General features: G+C 36.6%; 2 protein-coding genes across 13 annotated transcripts in view; both read left to right on the top strand.

Annotated features, from left to right (window-relative positions):
• LOC103032795 (uncharacterized) overlaps window positions 1-15,729 on the top strand; it is a 249,132-nt gene extending 233,403 nt beyond the window's left edge. The window contains exon 3 of the transcript XR_007439361.1: window positions 15,605-15,729. The gene's annotated coding sequence lies outside the window, so the exon portion shown is untranslated. The remainder of the gene's footprint in view (window positions 1-15,604) is intronic.
• The window catches only part of si:ch211-285f17.1 (sickle tail protein), a 139,044-nt gene that overhangs the window by 57,895 nt on the left and 53,236 nt on the right, over window positions 1-27,913 (top strand). For 9 of the 12 annotated variants that reach the window (XM_022666963.2, XM_049479962.1, XM_049479961.1 and 6 more), the window contains one exon: window positions 3,880-4,193. In XM_022666963.2, coding sequence (XP_022522684.2) covers window positions 3,880-4,193 — 314 coding nt within the window. Of the gene's footprint in view, window positions 1-91; window positions 251-3,879; window positions 4,194-8,602; window positions 8,869-26,501; window positions 26,620-27,913 lie in introns of those variants that run through there. The other 3 variants (XM_022666964.2, XM_022666966.2, XM_022666965.2) reach the window with 3 other exon arrangements.

Genomic DNA, 27,913 nt, shown 5'->3' with positions numbered 1-27,913 from the left:
GAATGAGGTCACACACACACACACACGCATACACACAAACACACACAGACATACACACACACAGAGGGCAACCAGCTGAGGGTGTTTTGAAGCAGAGGGTTTCTTTGCTTAATCTGGCCAGTCGCAGGCTGTTGAGCGTAGTGGGGACCCGGTCTTGTGTGTGTTGAGCATTGTGGGGACCCTGTTTTCCATTGTATCCATTCTGCAGTTTTTATAATGGAAGTATCAGATGAAAAAGAAGTGGGAGAAGGTAAGAAGAGCGAAAACACAACTGAAGGAGGGCAAGTGGACGAGTGTCACACACCCAGTATCACTCTTTCACTGGCTATGAGTGTAGATGTGTGTAAGTGTGTGTGTAGAGGCTTGTGTTTGTTTTGTACATTTTGGGGACACAAGAAATGTCCAGACTTTGTAGTACAACCAGAGAAATGACCTGCAAAGTGGGGACCAACAGCAAGGTCCCCACTTCTTAAGTGTTTGGAGTTTGTTTTGTTTTACTTTATACTTTATAGTACTTTATAATTTTATAGAAAACAATATTTAACAAAACAAAAGAAGAGGGGCTTACATTTACATTTAGCATTCAAATGAAAGCAGTGTTTGTTATAGGTTATTAACATGTATAGCATTCTTCTATTATGGCAAATCATGTATTTGGGTTTTGAAAGTTTGAGACTTTAAATTTTTTTATTTCATTGTATTCGTAAGTGTGCCATTTTTTTGCCTTAAACAGGACATGCATTTGAGCTGGCTTGGACTTGTTTTGTGTGTGTGTGCATGCAAATGCTTATGATGAGTTAATGAAATTCATCAAGCTGAAACTAAATCTGACCTTTTTGTTATGTGCAAAGGCCATAATAAAAACCTCACATTTAAATACGAAATACCAACTCAGAATTTATGCAGAATCACAACTAGCTCTATTTCATTATACTTTAATAAACAAAATTCACGTGATTGGTCGCTTACCCCAAGAACAAGAATTTTTTCAGCAAATATAGGTTTGATAGGTTTGTAATGAGCTTTTTCAGTTTGATTAGAGTAGGGTGACAAGTGGTCTTGACTGAATCCCAGTCATGCAGTTTGCCATCAGCTGCCAGATTCCTGAGAGAGTACAGTTGGCCTTGCTCTTTCTGGATGGGTACAGTAGATGGCGCTCTTTCCCCTCATCACTCTTCACCAGTGGTAGGGGGATATACAGCTGAGTAGCATTAAAAAATAAATAAATAAATAAATCTTAAATAATAAAAGTTATAGTCACTTAATTATAGTATTTCAAGATTACTACAACTATAACTCAAGTCAACAATCAAGACAATTTAATTAAAGCAAATAAAAAAAGTTTACTAATTTCTCAAAATTTTCTCTCAAAATTGTGTACACTGCATTTTATACCATGTGTAAAAATAAAAGAGAAAAAAAATGATAGTGACGGTAGTGTTAAAGAAATTTCCCCTTCTTCTGCAACTCATTTACATATCCACACCTATTCAGACTACCATCATTTAGCTCCGCCCACAGAGAAACTCTCCAGCAAGATGTTAGATATATTAAGGGCTAATAAATACATTAAAATAGCACAAGCAACAGTAAAAGTCTGTATAGCTTAATAATTACAACATAAAGTATTTAGCTAGTATTGAATAAACAATGATAAACATAAAAAGTAAATGTAATTTGTATATTGGAAGTGAGAGTGGGTGAAAGGTGAGAGCAAGGGGAGCTTTCACACCACTGTCCACACCACGTCCAATGGGGTGGAAGAAATGCCACAGAGGGGAAAAGGCTTCTATCAGCAGAATTACCCTTGGCAATGAAACCAGCACACACACACACACACACACACACACACACACACACACACACTCTGAGAAAAGTCACTATGATACATGGACTTCCTCTCTGGTTTTGGCACATTCAGGTTCAGAGATAATACAGCAAATCCTCATAGTAATGGGGACATAAATTGATAGGATGTCACAGAGATGCACAACCTCATGGGATATGTAGTCTTTTCCAGCTGAGAAAAACTATGATAAAAAAGATTGAACTACATTTTATATCTAACTCTGTAAAACTGCAAAAATATAAATAATATAGAACATTGTTGTTTTATTCTTTAAACTACTGAAAAAATTCTTCCAAATTCCAAATAAAAATATTCTCATTTAGAGCATTTATTTACAGAAAATGAGAAATGGCTGAAATAACAAAAAAAGATACAGAGCTTTCAGACCTCAAATAATGCAAAGAAAACAAGTTCATATTCATAAAGTTTTAAGAGTTCAGAAATAATCAATATTTGGTGGAATAATCCTGTTTTTTAATCACAGTTTTTTTTTTCATGCATCTTGGCATCATGTTCTCCTCCACCAGTCTTACACACTGCTTTTGGATAACTTTTGGATACCTTTACTCCAATCATTGAATTAATTTAGAAGATGACCTGAGACGCATTTTAAACAGATATAAATTGAATCACTGACTCCATTTCAGAAGGTTGTCTGAGATGCATTTCCAAATACCAATATAAATGTTCAACTTATAGACAATAAGCATTAATGCTAATGCAGAATATACTGTGAATTACTTGGTAACTTGGTAATTGGTAGTTTGTGCAGTACCACAATATCATAATACACAATTTTCTGTAAATGTTGAACAGAATTTGTTGTGTTTTTGACTTTTTACTACGCTTTATTGGGATCAGTTCATCTTCTTCTTACTAAACTATTCACAATAAGAGAAAGGTTGACTGTGGGTACCCACACTCTGCTCACTGCTGTACGAGTTTTAGTAAAATTATGTAATCTACATTACTATAATCACAAATAACAAACATGGATCACAGGCCTGAGAGTAAATTGTGAAAAGTGACTTGAGTTAAAAAAAGACCCACCGTCCCCAAGCTGAGCCCGCAACTGCAAACATGCTAAGAGCTCTATTTATAGACCCTCTAAACCCCCCGTCAACCACCCCATGTTTTATAGCTTGTCTCAGGATGTGAGTCATACAAAATACAGCTCTTAAAATGCATAGTTTATAATAATATACACTGCATTACCTTTTTAGGAATTAATGCCTCTCCATTTCCACAGGCTCAAAAAATGTAACTAGATAAACTAATACTGCACTAGCACTGCACTTTACTTTACAGATCGCTAATAAGTAGGTAATAATATGGTTTTATTATGGTAGCAAGTTGTATTAATTCATAAATAAAACAAGAATTTCCTACTTGTTACTGATTAATAAATCAGCAAATGTGGAGGTAATATGTCTTTAACAAATTAAAAAGATTGAGATTGTAGTGCACCAGGAGTAAAGGCATAACGTTATCCAAAAGCAGTGTGTAAGACTGGTGGAGGAGAATTTTTTAAATATTTTTTTTTTATATAAGAATCACAGAATTACAACTCTAGATTTACTATTTTCTTTCTGACTACCACTCCAATCTCTATCTTTTCTATTTTTATGTGTAGAAAATGTGCACATAACTTATTATGTAAGTAAAAGATTTTACCTATATTTTACAAATTATCATTAAAATTTAGGTACTACTAAAATTAACGTATTAACGTATTATTCATGAAGAACTAGAAGTAATAAGAAAGAAGCATGTCAGTACAGTGTTTCTATACTTATAAAAAAATCAGAAAATAATTCATAGTAAATACTTGTTAATAACTTGTTACCGTGATATTACCTTGTAATTACTTAGTTATTACTAGTGATCCGTGTCCTTAAGGCTCAGAGGGCATTAATGGTCTTGCTCTGTCCCTCTCAGCCGTCCATCACTCTTAGCTGATGTAACAGAATGGGGAATTAGTGTTCTCCTCCGAGCGTGTTCATGATTCTATTCTCTCTTTTCTTCCACAGAGCCGCTAAAAGGTAATCTAAAGGTGACGTCTCCAGAGGACGCCGAACACCTGCACCGCAAGCAACCTGCAGGGGGCGCCGCGTCAACCGGCGCGTCCGCTAACGGGCCGGGGGTACGCGGAGACCCTAAAGGCAGCCGGGCGGGGGTGTCCCGCCGACACACAGTGGGAGGAGCTCGGAGCTCCCGGGAAATCCTCGCCATGCAGCCGTCAGATATGGACAAGAAGAGGGAGGCTTTCCTGGAGCACCTGAAGCAGAAGTACCCTCACCACGCCTCCGCCATCATGGGTCACCAGGAGAGACTGCGGGAACAGGTCAGAGAACAGGACGCTGCACTCACTAATGTCCTGCTTTAATCACATTACTGTCATCACATTTAACCATATAGACTATAGAGCTGAGACTTATCTGATTATCTATTGTTTCTTCTGAAACCAGAAAGCTTTTAAACAAGAGTTTATCCTGCTTTGTCAGAGTATCTGTCTCTACTCTCTGCACATCTCTGTAAAAAAATGAGCTCTGTAAAATGAAAATGAAAACCTCTGGAATATAATCAAGAGGAAGATGGATGATCACAAACCATCTAATAAAAAATGCTCTAAAAAATAAATGTCTGTAATTTATAGAATAAAACAACAATGTTCATTTTACTCAAACATAAACCTATAAATAGCTAAATCAGAGAAACTGATTATTTTTGAGTAAAATTAACATTGTTGTTTATTCTATAAACTACAGACAACATTTCTCCCAAATTCCAGCATTTAGTTACAGAAAATTATAAATGTCTGAAATAACAAAAAATGCAGATGCAGAGCTTTCAGACCTCAAATAATGCAAAGAAAACAAGTTCATATTCATAAAGTTTTAAGAGTTAGGGTCAGAAATCAATATTTGGTGGAATAATCCTGGTTTTTAATCACAGTTTTTTCATGCATCTTGGCATCATGTTCTCCTCCACCAGTCTTACACACTGCTTTTGGATAACTTTATGCTGCTTTACTCCTGGTGTAAAAATTCAAGCAGTTCAGTTTGGTGGTTTGATGGCTTGTGATCATCCATCTTCCTCTTGATTATAGTTCAATGGTTTTCATTTGGTAAAATAAAAAAAAAAAACATCTTTTTTAAGTGCTCTCTTATTTTTTTCCAGAGCTGTTTATATGTATATATGTAGAAAGGTTCTAGTGCTTATTGGGCCAAATTTAGCCTGGATATAAGATGAGATATGATTGGATATGGATTTCTACAGACATATGGCATAATCCCTATGGCATGCTGTGGCACACAGATGTTGCAGCTGAACCTGTAAATTCTGATACACTCATGGTTATAGAGGTTGGTGTCCAAGCTCCTTCCATAAATGGGATATGTAGTTTTTGGACATGTTGTTGAACAGTTGAAACTTTAAAAGTTTTTGAAGCATTGTTAGATTGTTTTGTATCATCCTCAGATAAATAAGACTGTTGTTTTTTTCTGTAATAGTTTATAAAAAAGCAGCTTGAACACATCAGTTTCTGAATCACAGCCGTCAAACAGTCAAACCCATTTTATTCTGCTGTTCTTCTGCTGCTCAGCTGAGACGAAGACGAGCACAGGCTGCTGTGTGTGTGTTTTTGTGTGTGTGTGTTTTTGTGTTTGTAAAGTGCTGTTGAGTTTGGGAATACAACATTATTTCACGCATCATTATTTTGCTCTGTTCAGAAGTGCTGCTGAAGAAAACACATCATTTCATCTGATTATTATCGTCCTGTGCGGACTGCAACTGCTCTCTCTCTCTCTCTCTCTCTCTCTCTCTCTTTCTTCTCCTCTTTCTTTCTCTCTTTCTCTCTTTCCCTCTCATTTTTTCTCTCTTTCTCTTTTACAAAAACTCTATCACCGCCTCTCAAACACACTTATACACACTCAGTGGGGCTGAGGAATGCTATTTGGATTGCCCCAGGGGGTGCAGGGGGTGGGGAGGTGGACACTTTCCTGCTGTGTGTGTGTGTGTGTGTGTGTGTGTGTTTACTTTGGCTGGAAACAAAGGGCTCGTCACCTGGTCTTAAGAGCTGCCGCAGTCGAACAAAAGCGTGCTGATTGGTGAACTCGCGGAAAGCTAATCATGGGAAGATCTGAATATATGGGTGTGTGTTTGTGTGTGTTTTTGTCTCTGTGTGTGTGTGTGTGTGTGTGTTTTTGTGTGTGTATGTGTGTGTGGGAGCTTAGGGAAGGAGAGATTGGTATTCTGTTCTTGTGGTCGGACTTTAGACTTTACATTTATCGCATTTTTCGCACCATAATAAGGTGAATTATGCGACCCTAGAAAGGAACAAGTGTGTCGCCATGTTTTCCTTCTAATTCAGCAGGTCTCACCGCTGGTTGTTGGTGGTGGGGGGTAGGTTATCTAAGTTAATAACGCTAAGCTAATTAAACAAAACAGTAATTCTTAAAAAAAATTAAACTAAAAACTATTTATTTGGGTGAGTAAAGCACTTCCATTTACTTTAAGTAAGCTTAGATTTACAGATTTCCACTAAGGCTGGGTGCAGCAGCATAGCGATTTGTCATATGTAGCATGTTTTAATAGGGACTACAGTCTGATATACTCGTCTCTGAATGGCGAAAGACTAGCCAGGGTTATCAGCAGGCTATGGTCCGATATCTATATATAATGAGTGGCAAAAGAGCTAGCATTAACTGGTAAAATTCAAACATAAAGCACACTGAGGATTTTTGGGAAAATTAAAGGATTTTAAGTGTGACTTTAGCTCTGTCCGGACTGGATTAGTTCCTCAGGGAATTTTGGGGTAATTTTTTCTATATTCTCTTTTATGAGAGTTTTTATCCTCTGTGATTTTATTCCCGTCCAGAACGATCATGTAGGTGTTTTATTTCTCAAACGTCCTCTGAGAAAATTACAGGCTGAATTATCTACTGTTTTTCTCTGAACTCCGTGCTCCTCCGGTAAAATACTATGAAATATTGTGATATTATCCACCATTCATTTTTACAAACTTGAAACTTGAACTTGAAATTTAATAGAAACAATATTTGTAAAACAGTAAAAGTAATTTGTAAAGGACCTGTCATAGTCACAGGTCTTATAACATCTTATAACAACTTCCTGGTCAACCGACTGCAACCAAACTATTGGATCAAACTTAAAAATGACTGGTTTTAAGGTTCATATTTTGCCGACTGCAGGAATCACTAACCTGGATGGCTGGCTACTGTCACTCCCACTAGTGGGAGGAACCTCCCGTGAGGAGGATTTTATAATAAACAGTGTTATTCTGCATTTTCTGGCTGAGTGAACGTTGAGGATGTTTCAGCGTGATGGAATGTAGACCTGACCTCCAGCGCTGACCTTTACTCTGGTGACTGAAACACAAGCCGACTAAAACAGGCCACGATCAGCATGCTCCCCCTCGTGACTCATGATGAGATGTGTGCTCACGGCGTGGTGTGTGTGTGTGTGTGTGTGTGGAGGCCAGACAGACCCGTACCTGACACACTGCTGACCGCTGAGAACAGAGTGAGCAGCAGAGAGACGGAGAAAAGCTGAGCCTCAAACAAAGTTCTGCTTTACTTCAGCTATATAAACCTTTATAACTGCAGCTATACATACTGAATAACAACCAGTGTGGTCATAAACACTGACATATTTTATATCACTGATAAAAATCTGATTAAATTTTTTGTGCATTTTTCGATCTGTTATGGCTGCTGCACCTGCGCATATCTCCACAGCGAGGGGAGGGGCTTCTCCACTAGCACACTGACCCTTCTCTGCTTTCGGAACAGCCAATGAGCAGAGCTGAGCATTTTTATGAGAAAAAAAAATACTGCAAGAGTTGGCACAAGTGGCATGAGCCAGTTGCCATATTATACTCAGCAACCGGGGTGTTGGCAAATGCGACACTCAGGTTGGATGTGAGTTGAGCCAATGCAAATCAGAAAATGGGCCACGTATTTTTGCAATTTGGTCAGGCAGTGTATTTTTATAATTTTTTCATGTTATTATATCATACTTAATAATATCGCCAACATTTTTTAATATTGTGAATAATATTACACCCTGAAATATGGTACCATATCACTCACCCCTAATTATCACATCAGGGTTGTACTTTTTTACTGTTTTTATCAAAAGAAAAATTAACACTTTTTTTCATTTCTCATATTTATATATCTACTAGAGACTAGAGATTATATTCAGTATAATTTGTTTTACTTTAATCCTGGATATATGGAGATATTTGGACTGCATTATTATTATTATTAGTATCATGACTAATCATTATGGATCATTAACTTCTGTTACAAATCTGATTATAAAATAATTGTATTATTTTTTTAATTTCTCAGTTAGGTATGGGTGTGCCATTATGCAATGCAATTATATGCAATAATAATAATTTAAAATATATATAATAAAAATAAAAAACAGTTTAAATGAACTAGTTCATTTTAAATGTGAACTGGCACAAAACTGCCCATTCCTAAAAAATGGCTTTTTTTTATTATTTATAATTATTTTATTTTGTAATTTATTTTAAATATATATTCATTCCCAGTTTTTTTTTTCTCAGTGCGCTATTGGTGGAGTGCTTGTGAGTGTGCACTATTATTACCCAATCGTAGCGCAGGAGGCGGAACTGCACCAGCCAATCGCAGAGCTAAACTATCAGCCAATCGCTGAGCTGCTGCCGCAAAACCGGTGGGGAAAGAAAAAAACAACACAACACAGTTCAGTAAGACGAGAGCTCGAGCCCACCAGACCGAAAGCGCGCACAGCCACGCGCGCGCTCACACACACTCCTGCAGAACAGTGTGTCGGTGTGTGTGTGTGTGTGTATTCTTCTGCACTAAACTGGAAGTAAATAAGGTTAAAAACTATCTAAACTCTCTGAACTGCGGGATATGGCGCGCGGGAGCTGATTCTGACGAGCGGCGCTCTTTAAAACTCCTGGTTTTGGGAGGAAATCGTGGATAAAAGGTGTAAAAAAGGTAAGAATCCGGTTTCTTTATTAATCAGACTTCAGGAGGAGCTTCGTGTTCGAGCCTGCAGAAGCTGCAGAAGCTGCAGGAGAACATGCTGCAGGTTCTGCTGCAGTTTTTACTGTTGATTAAGAAACAGAACGAAGTGAAAGAAGTGTAACCTGAGATCCACAGAGTCACAGATATCAGTTTACCTGATCTACTGATCTGGAACTCTGGATCTAAAACTTCAGTGGTATATATATATATATATATATATTGTTTTTTGGGATCAGCAATTTCAATCAGTTTCTCTGATTTTGCTATTTATAGGTTTATGTTTGAGTAAAGTGAACATTGTTGTTTTATTCTATAAACTACAGACAACATTTCTCCCAAATTACAAATAAAAATATTCTCATTTAGAGCATTTATTTACAGAAAATAAGAAAAAGACGCAGAGCTTTCAGACCTCAAATAATGCAAAGAAAACAAGTTCATATTCATAAAGTTTTAAGAGATCAGAAATCAATATTTGATTATATTCCAGAGTTTTTTTTTATTAGGTAAAATCAAGGAAGAACATAATCATTAAGTAGTCTCTTATTTATTTTTTTTTTTATCATACAGCAGATGAAGACAGATTGCTGGATGCATTTTAGTATTTGAGTTCTTTTTAAGAAATATCAGAATTAGATTGTTAAAATAATATAAGTGGTGTCAGTCCCTTAAAAATGGATTAAAATAATGATTTTTTTTAAATGCTGGAATTTCCCAGGATTATTGTGAGGAGACAGTAATAATAGTGTAGTGTGGTTTGGTCTAATAGACTAGATAATTTTTACTGTATATCTCAGAGAGAGAGAGAGAGAGACAGACAGACGGTGTGAGCGAAGAAGAGAGAGAAAGAGAGAGAAAGACAGTCCGAGCGCCTAACCCTGCGTTCACACTGGAAAGCAACAGGCAACCATTAATGTATTCCTAATGTAATATTACCATTAGGTCTTCATATGTATTCAACTGTTTAGATTTTAAAAAATAAACATGTTAAACATGGCTGATCCAGGAGCAGTTTCTTCCAGATCTGACCTAAATGTTCACAAACTAAATCAGCAGGTGTCCTCAGGTCATCTCTCCCGCAGACGCCCCCCACCAGCAGCTTCATTGTCTGGGGCGGCGTCTGACGGCACGGCGTGCTCCGATACATCAGAATACTGAGGCGGGTCATTCCAGGGTCACGGGTTTACACTGTAAACGGCTGAGCCGGTGGCGGCGCTCAGTGTTTGGCTGCTCGATTCTCATGCATGGATGCTCCTCAGACTCCACGCCTTTATGTGCTTTTCTGTGGAGCTCAGATGCTCGTTTAAGCGTGATGCCTTCACTACTCTCAGCCAGAGCAGATATCAGTTTATCACGAGAGAGAGAGAGAGAACAGAGTTTCGACAGGAGTTTCACACAATTTCAGAACTTAAAGCTAATAACTAGCAACTGTGTGCACCTGCTCATACACCGTTTATTTCTGCTGCAGTTACCATAATAAAAATAGATGATCACAAGCCATCAAACCAAACTGAACTGCTTGAATTTTTGCACCAAGAGTAAAGCAGCATAAAGTTATCCAAAAGCAGTGTGTAAGACTGGTGGAGTTCACAACACAGTGAAATTGACAAAACTATTGTTCTGCGCCTACTTTTACTTTTACAAACAAACTTTTTTCACAATTATTCTAGAACCCCGAACTTTCCCAAAACCTTCTGTCAGTTTGATGAGTTTCTTAGATTTTACTAAATTGAAAACCTCTGGAATATAATCAAGAGGAAGATGGATGATCACAAACCATCAAACCACCAAACTGAACTGCTTTTTTGAATTTTTGCACCAGGAGTAAAGCAGCATAAAGTTATCCAAAAGCAGTGTGTAAGACTGGTGGAGGAGGAGAACATGATGCCAAGATGCATGAAAATTTCTGATTTCTGAACTCTTTTTATAAATATATAAATATGAACATATATTGTTTTCTTTGCATTTTTGAGGTCTGAAAGCTCTCATCTTTTTTGTTATATTCTTTTTTTGATGACAATTTAGAGCACTTGTGCTCTCTTAATTTTTGCATTATTATTATCATGACTGATCATTCTGGATCATATAATTCTGTTACAAATCTGATAAAATTATTGTAATTTGCCATATCATATTGTATGCTATAATACAATTTAATTTTCATTCAGTAGTACAGTAGTGTATTCTTGAAATATATATTTTTTTATCGCCAAGAGTATCGTTCTCACGAAAAATACCATGTAATATTGTGATATTATTTTAGGGCCGTATCGCTCAACCCTAAGTTGAACACATCTTGGTTAGATGAAGGCTTGTGAACTGATATCTAGGTTGTGACCAAACACCCCCCAAAACACACACACACACACACATTATACACACACACACACACACACACACACTGATTCCCCTGCAGTCCCTCCATCCCTGCTCACCTCCCTTGATCTCTCTCTCGCCTCCCTGCTCTGATCCAAACCCATGAAAGGATAGATTGCTTTAATTTCCTCTGCTGCCCGGTGGCGATGTGTTTTCCTGTGTGTGTGGTGTGTGTGTGTGTGTGTGTGGTCAGGGTTGGTCAGTAAGGAGCAGGGTGAGGGTTTGGACTGGGTTTCAGCTCTGTGGCTGAAGGACTGTATCTCTCAGCTTTAGTTGAAACCTTTCATAAGAAGCACTTAAAAAGTCGTAATTTTTTATAGGATTGTTTTTCTGACTGAACAGTAATTCAGTTTAACAGTAAAATCAATAGAGGACGAGTCTCTTAGAGCCTAATCTGACTGGATATAAGAATTTTACTGAATTTTTATAATTAAAATGCATAAAAGCACTTTTGTTATTTGGCTGAATAACAAAAAAAGACAAAAAAGAAAAGTTATATTGCAGTTTATCCTCTACAATTTGTTTTTTAGCATAAATGGTACTGGATCCTGTATTGGCTACATGCAGGGTACAAGCAGGGTACACCTCTGAACAGGGAAACAGCGGTTAGCAGCTAATGCTAATACTAATACTGCTCCAGCCTTACTGCTGGAGAAACTTCACTGAATCTCCTGTTTAACTCTGTACTTCAGTGGAGTGTCTTTACTGCTCCTTAAAACCTGACTGATAGAATTCATACATAAGGAGCATCGGATTATAAGGAGCTCTGAGGATTTTTGGAAAAATTATATATTCAGCGTAAAATACGGTACATGCCTGGACACAATAGTGAACATTTGTGTTTTTTAGTGAAGTATTTCCAGAAAGGGCCTTTAAACCACGTCTTCATCCCAGGAGCGCTGCACTAGTTCTGGGGTGGAGATGCACTCTTTCTGTCTGTCATACTTGACAGGGGTTTGGAGAGAAAAAGAGAGAGAGAGAGAGAGAGAGAGAGAGAGAGAGAGAAAGAGAAAGGAAGAGAGAGAGAGAAAGTGAGAAAAAGAGAGAGATTTCATAGTGCATTCTCCTTTTAAGTCAGTCAAGCGTAAAGGTGATAGATTGTACTGCATAGAGATAGAGTGAGACAGCTCTCCCTCTTTCTCTCTCTCTCTCTTGTTCTCTCGTTCTTTGCGGTACTCTGATTTTGATTGCCCGTTATGCCATAAAGCCGTGCCTGCGGAGGAATAAAAAACAAAGGAATCTTTTCTCCTCCGAGCGAGAGAGAAGGAGAGAAAGAGAGCGAGAGCGAGTGTCGAATGTCCTTCAAAGATTTAACTTTTGTTTTTCTTGGAAGACGCAACTGGCCTTGACTTAAAGCACAAAGCGTAGCTCTGTTATTGGGGCTCAACTGATATGACAGTGTCCTGTTCGATAAACTCCACAGAGTGTCACATATAGTGATAACAGAACAACTGACGTAGTTTCATATTTATATTTCAGATTATACTTTTATATTACAGTCGTTTAGATCAGTGTTAATGTGCTTTTTTGAAGGGAACATAAATACAAAACAATAAGATAACCAAGCTCAATTCTGATTAACTACATTCAGTTGTGCCTCATTCAGAAAGCACTCAGATAGCACTTAATAGTTGGATGTATGTCAGTGAGTCAGTTCTCAAGACTGAAAGTGAATTAAAAACATGCTTTTTATGCAGATTAGTTGTTTCCTGATGCTTTCTTTGCTTTTTTAGTAAAATATATTATTCTACTTTTTAAACACGTAGTTCATTATTATATTTAATTTAAAGTTTTTAGCTTTTAGATCCATTCACCCCCATTTATAGAAGACTCATTCGCATACTTCCTGTAGAGTTTAATAGTAATTAATTTATGATATAACAGGGGGAATACAACAGAAAGTGGTCAGACTCTCCATAAACACCTCTGGTAAAACAGGAGATGTGTTTTGAACTCCTAGTCATTGACTGAGTCAGATATCTAGCATGCCAAATATTTGCCAGGCCTCTCCGACTAGTGGTTGAACAGTCAGCGATGGATCAGCGAACGTTAACACTACACTACTGTGCAGCGTTTTTTTTTTTTTTTTGTCGGTGACTGAAGAACTGGGCTAAAATCAAGTATTGTGAACCTGGCATTAGCATTGCAGCTCCATCGCTGCTAAGGCTGGCTAGCTGTTAGCATCGCAGGTAGCCTGCTTCAAACCTGCTTAAAAGTCCGGCTGCCATGTCTGTTAGTTAGCATTATTAGCAATGGTAATGTTCACAATGTTGGACTATTTCTATAATCTTTAATACGTTGATATGAACTAATGATATTTTGTACTGGGCTGTTAATTTATTTAGCTCTATTTTATTTTAAGAACTTTCACACACGACGTGACAAATCTCTCCACAGCAGCTGTTCCTGTAGTTGTAATGGTGACCACCAAGATGATGATGGATCTGCACACTTCTCTGAGTGCATGTGTTCACTGTTTATCACTGTGTGTACATGTGTGTTCTTAGCATGGATTAGTTAAAGGGATGGGTTAAAGGTGGAGGCCAGATTCCATCAGCGTGTTTCTCTAAACTATATCAGACACCAGAGCTATGAGTATTTATATAGACTCATACTCAGATACTTATATAGTAATAGTTAAAATTTTTAAAGTGTCAGTCTGTATTATTATCTAGTTTCTAAACTGAAAAGCATTTTTGAGTGGAGAAGAATATGGATAAAATATAGTGGTTAATGGTACCAGTGTGCTGAACCACCATCCCTGCTAATGCTAATAATATATTTATTCTAATGTAAAAACTGGGGTGTTGGGTCACTTTTTCACTGGAGTTTTTATCATTCTGGCCACGTCACACGTCTTTTTAACGTATTTTCGTCACACGTGCAGCCTCTAAAAGAGGATCCGGCTCAGTTTTACTGAACGCGAGCGGCTGGTGGAGCAATGGGGACTTCAGAAGAGGAAACTTAGAGTTCAATAGCTCTCTCTCTGACTGAACATAACCTGGAATCGGATTCATCCACTCTGAAAGGTGATCGCATCACACCCGCCCAGTTTAAAATGATTCTTCTGCATGATCTGTGCAATTACCCATTCTCACCAGAGAGGCGCTAAATCCCCTAAATCCCAAAACTTACAGACATCAGCTTTTTTAAAAATTCCTCTCCTTTCTCTCAGTCTTTTTTAGCTTTGCGTGATCTGTAGTTCAGAGTCTCAGGAAACACAGACAGACCTGATGAACTTCTGAAGCCTCACAGTCAGCTAAAAACAAGGAAATCAGACAGGAAAGATGTTTCATTCAGTAACCGAGACCCAACCCTACTCTTACTGTCCCAGCATGATCATTACATCCCAATGCTGTTTGCTAATTTTGTGAAGAATGAAGAAAATAGAAAGAACTTAAAAATGATGATTTTCTTTGATTTTACCAAATTAAAAACCTCTGGAATATAATCAAGAGGAAGATGGATGATCACAAACCATCAAACCACCAAACTGAACTGCTTGAATTTTTACATCAGGAGTAAAGCAGCATAAAGTTATCCAAAAGCAGTGTGTAAGACTGGTGGAGGAGAACATGATGCCAAGATGCATGAACAAAACTGTGATTTAAAAAAACAGGGTTATTCCACCAAATATTGATTTCTGAACTCTTAAAACTCTTAAAAATATGAACTTTAAAGTTTTCTTTGTATTATTTGAGGTCTAAAAGCTCTGCATCTTTTTTTGTTGTTATTTCAGCCATTTCTCATTTTCTGTAAATAAATGATGTAATTTACAACATTTCTATTTGTAATTTGGGAGAAATGTTGTTTGTAGTTTATAGAATAAAACAACAATGTTCATTTTACTCAAACATAAACCTATAAATAGCAAAATCAGAGAAACTGATTCAGACACTGAAGTGCTCTCTTCATTTATTTAATTCATTTATTATGACCAGGAGGTGGTCATAATATTATGCATGATCGGTGTAGAAGTGAACACTAGAGCACTAGTCTTGTGAAAGTGGTAAAAAAGTCTGTGTTAACTCAGAGAAACACAGCTCTCTCTGCTCTCCTGCTAAGAAACAGAGAGAAGTTCTGGTGGTAATGACATGCTTTCCCTGACCTTTAACCCCGGGGAGGAGTTATAGGGTGGGTCTCCTGCTGTTTGATTGACAGGTGAGAGTGATGGGAGTGTGACCTCCTGAATAGAGACATCATGTAGCAGGATGGGAGGAGGTGACAGGACATATGTCTAAAAAAAAAGCTCAGACTCTGTTAGGAACTACCCAAAATACTTCAGAAATATAACAATATTTGGTGGAATAATCCTAGTTTTTAATCACAGTTTTTTTCATGTATCTTGGCATCATGTTCTCCTCCACCAGTCTTACACACTGCTTTTGGATAACTTTATGCTGCTTTACTCCTGGTGTAAAAATTCAAGCAGTTCAGTTTGGTGGTTTGATGGTTTGTGATCATCCATCTTCCTCTTGATTATATTATAGGGGTTTTTTAATTTGATAAAATCAAAGAAACTCATCATTTTTAAGTGCTCTCTTATTTTTTCCAGAGCTGTATATATTCCCTGTGTTTCACTGTAATTCGCCGTGTATTAGATATGGTTCCGTCTATCTATACAAACTGTAGTAAAGTAAAGTATTTCAGTACTTTTTAGTACAGTAGTTAAGTACTTCTACTTCATTACTATATGCCTTATAAAATAAGTATAATAAATCATAAACCTTTATAAAAGTCATGCAAAAATTCTAACATAATCTTTAAAATAACATGATACAAATTTTTGGTGTAATACTTAGTAATACTGAGAGTGCAAAAAATAATTTTTTATATAACAAAACACACACACACACACACACACTGAAATTCCTGAATATTACTAAAGCCACAAGCCAGAGCACAGGGCTAGGCCCAACCCGCACACTCAGCAAGGATATGCCCACACACATTTCTCATTTCTGTGTGTGTGTGTGTGTGTGTGTGTGAGAGGGTATGTTTTTGTGACTGCTTAAAAGTATGTGTGTATGAGAGCAGACGTCTGCATATACAGTGTGTGTGTTTACATTACTCTAAAACACACACACACACTATTACACACACACACACACACATTTATACCACCAGATCTAACATCTGCATCGTATGAACGCCCGTCGGCAGGTTCCAGCTGCAGACAGGAGAGAGATGTTGAGCGTCTGGTTCTGATTGGACGAGAGAGTAAAGCACATCTGTGAGAGAAAAGAAAATATAAAACATCTTTTAGATGTTTCTTACGTGTGTCTGAGGAATGTTCGTACGTCTAATTTGAGCCACGTTTACAGAGCTGTAGCGGCGGGATGGAGGCAGCTGTGTGTTTAAGGGAAGAGCTCAGAGTAGAACGAGTGTAGACGATCAGTCAGGGCTTGTTTAGCTTTTAGAGTTTCCTCAGTATTGCATTACAGCTGTGATGATGATGATGATGATGATGATGATGATGGAGATCAGAAGTTAAAGGAAGCTCATACTCTGATTATTACTGTTACTGATTATTGGTTAATGCACTGAGAGAAAACCATTTAAATACTACCAACTACTAAAACTCCTGCTGGAAAATAAAATCCGCATGTCCATAAAAAATGGTCTTATATATTTAATATTCTAATTTTCTGAGACATGGATATTTTTTATTAAACTCCCTTATTTACAATCTAGCCAAGCAGTTACATAGGAAAGGGATTGACAATTTTTTAAAATAAAATAAAGATGTATAAGACATTATAAGATATTATAAAATATATATTATACATATAAGTTAAAAATAAGAATTTAAGTGTAGGAATCCTAAAATCACAGAGTCAAAGAGTAAAATATAAATAAACAATAACTAATAACAATAAAATAAATCTGGAAAAAAAACTAACAAAGTTAACTAAAAAATCAAATAAAATTAAAAAACAACTAAAAACATACCAAATACCATTTAGAACTAAAATCAGTTAAACAGTGGCAGGCTGTCTGAAGGTGGCTAGAGACTAGGAGTTTAAATTTTTTATTGGCTGTAATAATACAGAAACTGTTGTTATTTTTATTTTTAATGGTGGTGTTTCACAGGGTTCAGTTGTAGGGTCTATGAAACTGTTAAGAACTGTAGTGTTGTAGCTTTTATGAACACAAACAAACCTGATGCTGTGAAAAATAGAGGTAAAAACTTTCTAGATTTCAATCATTCATATTGTATATAATATTACAATATAATATAATATGTATTTAGGTGTATCTGATGTACCACCCTGAAATGCTTTGTGTACCACCAGTGATAGACGTACCACAGTTTGAGAACCACTGTCTTAGACTGTTTCAAGATAAAATTATAAATAATATCAAGTGTTTTTAATAGTCTTTGGTTTCTCTCAAGCTCTTTTCACACTCAAACCTGTGACATTACCGATTTCATTTGTTTATTAACCTCTTATTTCCTGGCTTTTTTCCTCGCTTACGAACAACTCAGAGAGTTTGCATTGCTCTGCATGTAGTTACTGAATAAGTTATCCTCAGGCTGTAATAAAAGTCACAGAGCGTAAGGAGTTAAACTGTGTTTTACGCTTATTTTACAGGAGGCATGAGTTCAAACCTGTCCTGAAAGTAACTGCAGACAGAACACAGTGTTCTGAGCACGGATAATGATGACTCCTTCATTTATAATACATGAAAAATATACTTCTGTTAAAACAGACGTGTGATGTGAGCATGCTGTTGACTTAATGCATTTTTACATGTTTGGTTCAGTTCGTTTTTGGTATTAAAATTGCAGTTTAGTGAGTAAAATACTTGGTAAAAAACTTGGTAAAACTTTAAAATACCTGTATATTAATTAACAGTACTTACGACAGAATGTCTCAACTAAATATTATTTAAAACTAATTAATTAATTATAAATAACAAATGTTTTAACTAATGTCTCAATTCACCACTATTCATCATTTTGTATTAATTCAAACGTCTGTCAGAATCCCCCCAGTGAGGGTTCTACTGTATATTTAACTGGCAACCCCCTTAAGCCCTTAAGGGTGCTATACACATGTGGCAACCTATGACTGAATCTCAGTGTGTTGCCTCCGCATATGTTCACAATTCTGCGTCGCTGTGGGTGGTTCATACCGAGGTTGATGGCACTTTTACACCTGTTTGACACCTTTTATACTAGTTTAAAGCTCTGGACCAAACAGTAATTGTGAGTTGAGTATAAAAGCATCATTATTTTCACATACAGGCCATGTATACCAACAGGGTGGTATTTTTTTTTTATTCATGGACTGCTGCTAGAACGAATCATTTAATGAGTTCCTAAACTTAACTACATTTTTTTCCCTTTGGTTTGGTTTGTTTTCACACAAGGAATCCCCCAACTAACCATGTGAGAATAATGTCTCCACTGATTGGTCAGAACTGTTTGGGGTGGAGCTAGAAAGTAAATACAGGAAGAAAGATCCCATCATTTTTTTTTATTGCAATTTAGCACAAATTAACTGCGAATATTGCATTTGATCATAGCTGTAGTAATAAACTATTCCAGATTAAATCTAAACGTTCAGTGTTCAGATGATTGTTGGGTTGGTTTGAGGTCAGATCTCTGTTTTACCACAAGTAAACCACTCCATACTTAACTTTTGACCAAACCGAGACCATCTCCTCTCAAGAGACTCGAGAGTGTGATTGTTCTGGTAATTATAGTGCTCACAACCGCACCACACCAAATCAACCACACCAAGAGTGAAAACAAACGAGTCTGATTTAACTGGAATAAAAAGTTGTAAAAACATCCTAAAAAGCATTTATTTGTAGAGCAACAAAAGGAACTAAACCCTAAATCATATTTTTTTCATTAATATCTAAAATATGTTCATTTGATGTAATAAAACCTATCATACCATATCAGTCCTGCTAACATTTTTTATTAATCTTTCCTAACCTTTAAAAAATACAATTATTGTGGTAATTTCTGCCTCTGCAATCAGCTCCCCCTTCTGTCCCACCCCTAAACCCATACATCACCCAGTGCCCCTCCTTCACACATTTTTTATAGCATTTTTTCAAATTTGGGCTGAAGGTGGAGTCAGCTAAAATCAGGGAGTTTAGTGCAACTTTCTGTGAATTACTTACTGTCTCCAGTTGAATTGTAGTTTTGATATAATCTTATGTTGTTTAATCTTGATATGTGAATGTGTGTTACTGGTAAAAAAAAAAAAAAGCACATTGTTAAAAAGCTGGTCGAACATGATTGAGGTGGCATTCTTTACTGTGTTCTCGAGTAAAATTATGAAATCAGATAAGGTAGAAAAGTATGTCAGAGGCATGTAGACAGAGTGAAACTTACTAAATAAATAGGACGGGTTTCTGGGGGAATCTGAAATCTCTCATTCCATCGTTTTTTCATTCATTGTAAAATGTCTAGTTTTGTCTTTAATATAAATGAATAAATGCAATGTCAGCTTTTGTGGTTTTTGTGAAGAAACGTTTTAAAATAAAGAAATTTTTACACTAATAACAGTCTTTACAATGTCATATTTTACTTAACAACATGTGTAATAACGCCCTGCTAAGTGCAGTTCAGCCTATACTGACCTAGTCATAGAGTCTCTGTAAAACACCAAATCCACCGGAGATCCTATTTAAACCTATAGTTACTCACACACAGAGGTGGGTAGAGTCCAGCTCCAGAAAGTAAAAATCCAACCCGGGGTTTAGAATTTTTACTTTTAACTAGTGTAAACAGAACTGTTCTAAACATCTAAACACCTACCTATCTCAATTGTACTTGGCTGGTGGTGTTTTTCCTCCATAGACTAATTCTAACCATTTGTTTCTTAGCTCTGAATTACTGGGTAAAGTATATAAACACTGATGTGTTATTCGCACAAATAACACAGGAATGAACTGCATGCTGACAAGACGGTGTCGCCGCCCGGCTTCAGCTCTGTCTGTGGACGGGGCCATGAATACTATTTCACGGGTTGATGTAGACACGGTGCTTTTCCTGATCGACTCGTTTTTTTCTGAATATTTTCTTTTACTAGCTGCTGCAGACAATGAGGAAGAGTTTTATCATGTGCAGCATCATAAACAACTCAGAGAGATCTGCTGTATTTCACAAACAACAAGAACAAGAGGATTTTAGCAGAATGAGATCTTTAAATAGTTAAATATAAACAGCACTGAATAGATCCTCCAGTCTCTGCTCTCACCACCAGTTCTATTTACAGACAAACCTAAACAGACCTCTTACTCCTGCACTCTTCACCCCTGTCATTGTAGTGCTAGAAGCCCATAAACTATGAGTGTATGTGTAAATAAGTGTGTGTGAGTGTGTGTGTAAGAGGAGGGAGAGAGTAGAGTGTAAGGGTAAGTGTAGCGAGAGAAATAAAGCTCTCTTTGTTTTGCTTCCTCCTCCTCCTTCAGTCTCATATCGCCTTCTTGTGAGTCATTCGCAAACACACACACATACACACACACACACACATACACTTACATTTACACACTCATTAACACACATACACACACTCATAAACCCACAAAGAAGTGAAAAAAAAAAAGATTCAGATCACTAATTTATAAATAAATGTAACATTGTGTGCAGTGGTCTAAAGCGCTGCCACTATAAGCAGGAGACCGCTGGTTCGAATCCCGGTCATGCAGCTTGCCATCAGCTGCCGGATCCCCGAGAGAGCACACACAGTTGTCTCTGCTCTCTCTGGGTGGGTACAGTACAGTAGATGGCGCTCTCTCTTTCCCCTCATCACTCCCAGGGTGATGTGGATCAGCACAAGGCTGCGTCTGTGAGCTGATGTATCAGAACCACCAGAGTCGCTGCGCTTTCCTCTGAGCGTTAGCGCTGTGATGCTACTTGGTAATGCTACAGCATCAGCAGCAGCTCAAAAAAAAAGGCCTGGAGTCTGAATTCACATGTATCGGAGGAGGCGTGTGCTAGTCTTCTTTACCCTCCTCGTGTTGGAGCATCACTACTGATAGGGGGAGGAGTCCTAATGAGTGGGTTGGGTAATTGGCCGTGTATAATTGGGGAGAAAATGAGATAAAAATTAGAAATAAAATTGTTAAACAGTTGTAATTGACATTTAATTTAATTTAATTTAATTAATTTCTAAAGTATCGGATCGTAACTCTGTATCGGCAGATACTCAAAATTAAAGGACTCGGACTCCAGAGCTAATAAATGTGTTCGGGCCATCGCTAATCCTTGGTCGCTAATTCTTCTGTCCAAACCTTGTTGAATTTCTTCTCCTTCGTTCTCAGTTCTCCTGCGTTCTTTCCTCAGGTTTATCTTTCCTGTCGTTCTTCTCTCAGTCCTGCGGTCTGTCCGTTTCTCCTGTGTTTATTCAGACCAGGCGGAAACATCGACCCCGGATAATGTTTTTACAAAGCGACAGAGTTTTAACATCAGGAGAAATCCAGAACAGGAAGTGGACTCCAGGACTCAATAGCAGAGAGAGTGTGTGTGTGTGTGTGTGTGTGTGTGTGTGTTTAATGAAGCTGATTGTTGTCACATTGCTTGTATGCAGTCAGCGGGGGAATCCCAGAACAAAATCTCATTTTAGAGATAAAAATGTCTCACATTCATAAACAAAAAACACATAAACACATAAACACAGTCATTAAGTGTTATTTCGTGTGTGTGTGTGTGTGTGTGTGTGTGAGTGTTTACGTGTGTGTGTATAATCATCATGTGATGTGATGAAGGTAGCTCATCACCAGAGTAGCATTTCAATGTACTTACGTTTTAATCCTGCTGCTGAGGGGGAGGGTCATGAATTTTGTTAACCTGAAAAGGAAAGAGTTAATTCATTAATTAATACAAATTTAAAAAAAAAAGAATAGTGATCACTTAATGTCATGAAATATGTATCAATGTGATAGCGCTATTTGTGTTTTTGATTTTGTCTGTTTTATAGTTAATATTTAATGGCACGTTACTTATATAAAGTAGAGGCGGGGCTTAATATGTAAACCCCAGTCTGAGGTACTCGAATTTAATCATTTATAGAGGCGTCAAGTAGTCCAGTGGTTTAAAAAGCTTCCACTATGATCTTCCACTATGATCAGGAGTATGCTGGTTCGAATCCCGGTTATGCAGTTTACCATCAGCTGCCGGAGCCCCGAGAGAGCACAACTTGCCAAGCTAAATTGAGAGAAAATAGGGGAAAAAATCTATCCGTTTATAAGCACTTCCGTGCAGGGTTTCATATTTATATATATAATTTCCATTAATATATTGAGCATCCAATTGTTTTTCTTTAAGAAGTTCAGGCTAATACAACATAATACTTTTAAAAACACGTTTTTAAATAATGCAAAATATCATGTTTATTATCGTTATCATTAAAATGCTTGAAATAATTGTTTTAATTTTTTTTTTTTTTGGCGGAGCGAACACAAATAATGCTGCTGTTTTTGTTTTTATCAAAGCGCCACAAACAAAAATGCCCATTGTTTTTGTTCCAAAAAGATCCAGAAAGATGGAATCTGTCACTTTTTGTATTTTTTTTTTTTTTGGTATAATTCAGTATCAGATGTTACAATTGTTTTGGTATCTGTATCGAATTCAAATACAAAGTATCGTATCGGTATCCAACATTTTAAAACAATACTCAGCCCTATTGATTAATAAAAAAAAACCTGGATGTAACGTCTGTATTATGAAAATAAACAGTGATAAAGACGAAGAGATTGCTTCATGTTCACTGGTAGTTGTTTTTCTTTCTAGATTGTATCATGCAGTATGTAGTTGTAGTGTGTATTTTTAGTGTGTGTGTGTGTGCTGGTCTATAGTGTATCTGTCACTGAAGTATTTATACGCTGTGTGAACTTTAAACAGTTCAGAAACCTGTCTGATCACATTATTAACTCAGGTATGGGATTGATTGGACACTTTTTATGAGTGTGGGATTTGGCCTGTGGTTAAGAGTTTCGACTTGTGTTTACAGTCAGATCTCACAGAAGCAGATCATCATATCTGACCTCTATCTAGTATTACACTGACTTACTGTGTTACTGAGATGATCTGAGGTTAAGAGAAGAGTAAAATATTGAGAAATAAGTTGGTTGAGCACCATCAAGTTGCTTAAAAACAGCTAAATTTCAGTTTCTAGTATTATTACATGCATTATTACATGATTATTTGATGCTTCTAAAATCACCCAGTTATTATGTCTTTATCTACAGAATAATAGACATCCCAAGTTGCAAAAATTAATTTTAGGGTATGTAGTATTTAATTGTTTTTTACTTTTACCAGACATGGATATACTTTAGAGTAGTGAGAGGAGAAACAAGTTTTGATGGGAGCCATGATGCTCCTGAATGCATCCCATCCAGAAGAAGAAGAAAAAAAAAAAAAAAACTGCCCGCCCACACTTAAAACTGATTGGTTGACTCACAGACCCTTTTTAGAGAACAGACCAATCACAACACTCTCTGTTTTGCATGTGCTTCATGAATATGCCCTCTCTTTCCTTCGTGATTTCACGTGATTGGGTAAAAAAAAAGTATGCGTCGCCTGTGTAAGCGCTTGTGTTCACTCTTGGGCCACTCGTTCTAGATTCTGTTTCTAGATTCTAGATTTTATCTGACTTCACGGAGCATGTTATTAATAATGTTATTGTTAACTTCTGGGAGACTTGGGACATCTACCCTACACACAGCACTGGGAGCAGATACTGAGGCTTCCACATCTGCAGTGTAGCACACAATGCATTCATTAGCATTTACAAATGTGATAGCAACTTTTTAGTTTCTTAAAATGTGAAAAATAACAGTTATTAATCATTAGTTAATGGTATATAAATGAAAGTTATTATAAAGTGTTACCGGTCCATTAACATAACACACATTCAACTTCTTAAAGACTTGGAATGTCTACCCTACACACAGCACTGCAGTATTCGGATTAAAGGCTAGTGTGAAAACACCTTTTAAGTATCTTCTTAAAAAATGGTTGTGAAGTTTTTTTGATATCAGATTCAGTTGCACTTGTAATCAGAATTAAAGAATGTTTTTTAAAGGTCCATATATTGTCCTCCTGACTCTGGATAGTTAAACTCTGTGTGAACTCTCCCACATAATTATACGAGTGGTTTAAGTGCATAGGTTTTGGAAGCAATCTGTGGTAACGTAACACACATTCAACTTCCGACAGACTTGGGACGTCTACCCTACACGCAGCACTGGGAGCAGATAGCATTCAACACCTGCAGCGTTCCATACCACACAAGATTCTGCTTTATGTAAACCCCAGGAAATTGATTATTAGAGAAGGATCATACCTCGCTAATCTGGGCATGTTTTTTTTGCTGAAAATCTGCTTTTATATTTAACGAAATGTAGAAAACTCGCAGAACAACCATTGCAGTATTCTAAATAAAGGCTAGTGTGAAAACGCCTTCTTTAAGTATCTTCTTAAAAAGGTTTTTTTTTTTAAAGGTCCATTAATTGTCCTTTTGACTCCGGATAGTTAAACCCTGTGTGAACTCTCAGAGATAATTATAAGAGTGGTTTGAGAGCACAGGTTTTGGAAGTGATCTGTTGTAACGTAACACATATTCAACTTCCGACAGACTTGGGACGTCTACCCTACACACAGCACTGGGAGCAGATAGCATTCAACCCTTGCAGTGTACCACACAAGATTCTGGAAAGTCTGGAAAGCAGCTTTTATAATTCCAGTATTCTAAATAAAGAATAGTATGAAAATGCCTTCTTTAAGTATCTTCTTTAAGAAGGTTTTTGATGTTGTTTTGATTTCAGATTCAGTTGCACTTGTTAAAGAGCATTAATGAGTGTTTTTAAAGGTCGATTTATTGTCCTCCTGACTCCAGATAGTTAAACTATGGAAGCCCATTCCCGCCACCTAAAAAATAAAAATACTCCAGCAATTTTTTTTTATTATTATTAAGTAAATTGCTATCTCAATATTTTGAGATACTAAGTCAATATTTTGAGATACTATCTCAATATTTTGAGATACTAAGTCAATATTTTGAGATACTAAGTCAATATTTTGAGATACTAAGTCAATATTTTGAGATACTATCTCAATATTTTGAGATACTAAGTCAATATTTTGAGATACTAAGTCAATATTTTGAGATACTAAGTCAATATTTTGAGATACCTTAAATGCTGGCTGAATATACATGCGGCCACCTGTAGATAATGACCTGGGAATTAGGCCAAAAGTGAGAGCAATAACGTTTTAATTCATATTTAATTTTATTTACATTATATTTCACTCAGAGTTAAACTCTGTCCCTCGCATTGTGTTCTCCCCTTTATTCAGAGCGTTTTCACAGCACTTTGCTTACATGCTGTTTTTTACTGTTAAAATGCGACATCTACAGGCGGCCGCATGAATGTTCAGCCAGCATTTAAGGTGGAACGGAAATCTGAATAAGACACTGGCGAATAAGAAGCTAACTTCAGCCTCGTCCAAGATCCGGAGGCTTATTTTGATATTGTGTGATTCCTCTAAAAGTTCCAATATTTCATGATTTGTGAATCCACGTCTGAAGTAGTCCTCAATGATGGTATCCATTTTGCATCTTTGTCTCACCTGCTTCTGTCTCTGTACAGCCTACTAGTATCTCAAAATATTGAGATAGTATCTCAAAATATTGACTTAGTATCTCAAAATATTGAGATAGTATCTCAAAATATTGAGTTAGTATCTCAAAATATTGACTTAGTATCTCAAAATATTGACTTAGTATCTCAAAATATTGACTTAGTATCTCAAAATATTGAGATAGTATCTCAAAATATTGAGATAGTATCTCAAAATATTGAGATAGTATCTCAAAATATTGACTTAGTATCTCAAAATATTGACTTAGTATCTCAAAATATTGACTTAGTATCTCAAAATATTGAGATAGCAGTTTACTTAATAATAATAAAAAAACATTTTGCTGGATTATTTATTTTTTTTAGGTGGCGGGAATGGGCTTCCATATTAAACCTAGTGTGAACTCTCTGAAATAATTATACGAGTGGTTTGAGAGCGCAGGCTTTGGAGGTGATCTGTTGTAACGTAACTATCAGTGATACTCAGACTGACAGCTCCTGTCTGCTTCATCAGAATGTCATCCTGCAGGAAGTTTATGGGCTTATGGATCACGTTACTCGCCTTTTAAACCTTCTGAAACTTTTTCTTCTCTGTGAACCTGAAACCATCCCTCTCTCTCTCTCTCTCTCTGTCTGTAGTGTTTGCAGGGGATGTTGTCTTCTCTGCACTGTGAGTTAAATATTCAGAGATATCTGCTAAAAATCGAGACTCTTCATCATCATCAGCCTCACGTGAGCTCAGAGCATCCCAGCTAATCTAACTGTGTTTCAGCATGGAACTGTGGACTCACATAAACCCCGCCTCCTGAGAGGTGTTGATCTGCAGCTCTAGCATGCTAATGCTTTAGCTTTCTGAAGGCGGGAGTGTGTGCGTTTGTGTGTGCGTTTGTGTGTGTGTGTGTTGAGTTTACTTTGGTGTGTTCTCACAAGCCTGTTGGGCCTGTTGGTTTGTTGTTTTTGCTCTGAATGAAACTGTATTAGACCTGTGTGTGTGTGTGTGTGTGTGTGTGTGTGTGTGTGTGTGTGTGTGTGTGTGTGTGTGTGTGTGTGTGTGTGCATGAACTAGGCCTTAGGGTTTTAAATCACAAGTCTAATTACGATACAATCTCATATTGATTATTTTAAGATTTTTATGACTATTTTAATGTTAAATAAAAACGATTTGATGCAATTACAATTAATTACGTTATCGACTCATCGCACAGTGTATGAACATAACTTTTAGATATTAGTATCTGTTCAGGATCTCAGTATATGCAACTTTATTTAATTTTACTTACTTTTTTATTTAGGTTATTTAAACATCTTAAACAGCTTCTATATATATATATATATATATATATATATATTTGTATTAATAATGTTTTTGGGGATATAACAAAACATGTCATACTACAGAAAATCATATTGCTAAAAGTTACGAAAACTGCTGATTTTGAATAAAATAATGATAATAATAATGTAACTATTTTAAATACTTTTTGTTTTGTGAGAATGCTCCAGATTGTTGATTTGGTTATGCCTGAAGTTTTTGTTAATTATCAGAGTCAGGATTGTGTTTATTGGCTTATTTATGGCTCCTTCACTTGAATCAACACCTGTTTGGGCCTCATATAGAGAAATTTCTCATTTACATCTACCAAACACAAATTCAACACTCAAAATAAACTCTATCATCTTTATTATCACCTGAGTTTCTCATGAAACAATGAGGGAAGAAGTGACACCTGGCCGTGAACCTGTTGATCAGTCAGCCGTCCAAATATTATTATTATTATTATTATTATTATTATTATTGAGTATGTCAATCTTCCCTCAATTTTCAGATTTTTCTATTTTGTAACAAGAGTAAGTTGCATTATACCATCAGATTTTTGTAACAAGATGCAAAAATAGAAAAATCTACCAAAAACTAAAAAATGAGAGAAGATACATTTTTTAAATTCTGTTAGTGAAGGCTGTAATGGAAAACAAGAGATTAAAAAAAAAAACATGAAAATATATTTCTTCTTCACCAAAGTAAATG

This window comes from Astyanax mexicanus, chromosome 6 (assembly GCF_023375975.1).
Source record: "Astyanax mexicanus isolate ESR-SI-001 chromosome 6, AstMex3_surface, whole genome shotgun sequence".
Classification (NCBI taxonomy): Eukaryota; Metazoa; Chordata; class Actinopteri; order Characiformes; family Acestrorhamphidae; genus Astyanax; species Astyanax mexicanus.
Note: the sequence above shows the minus strand (reverse complement) of the source record. Positions and strands in the feature narration are given on the sequence as shown.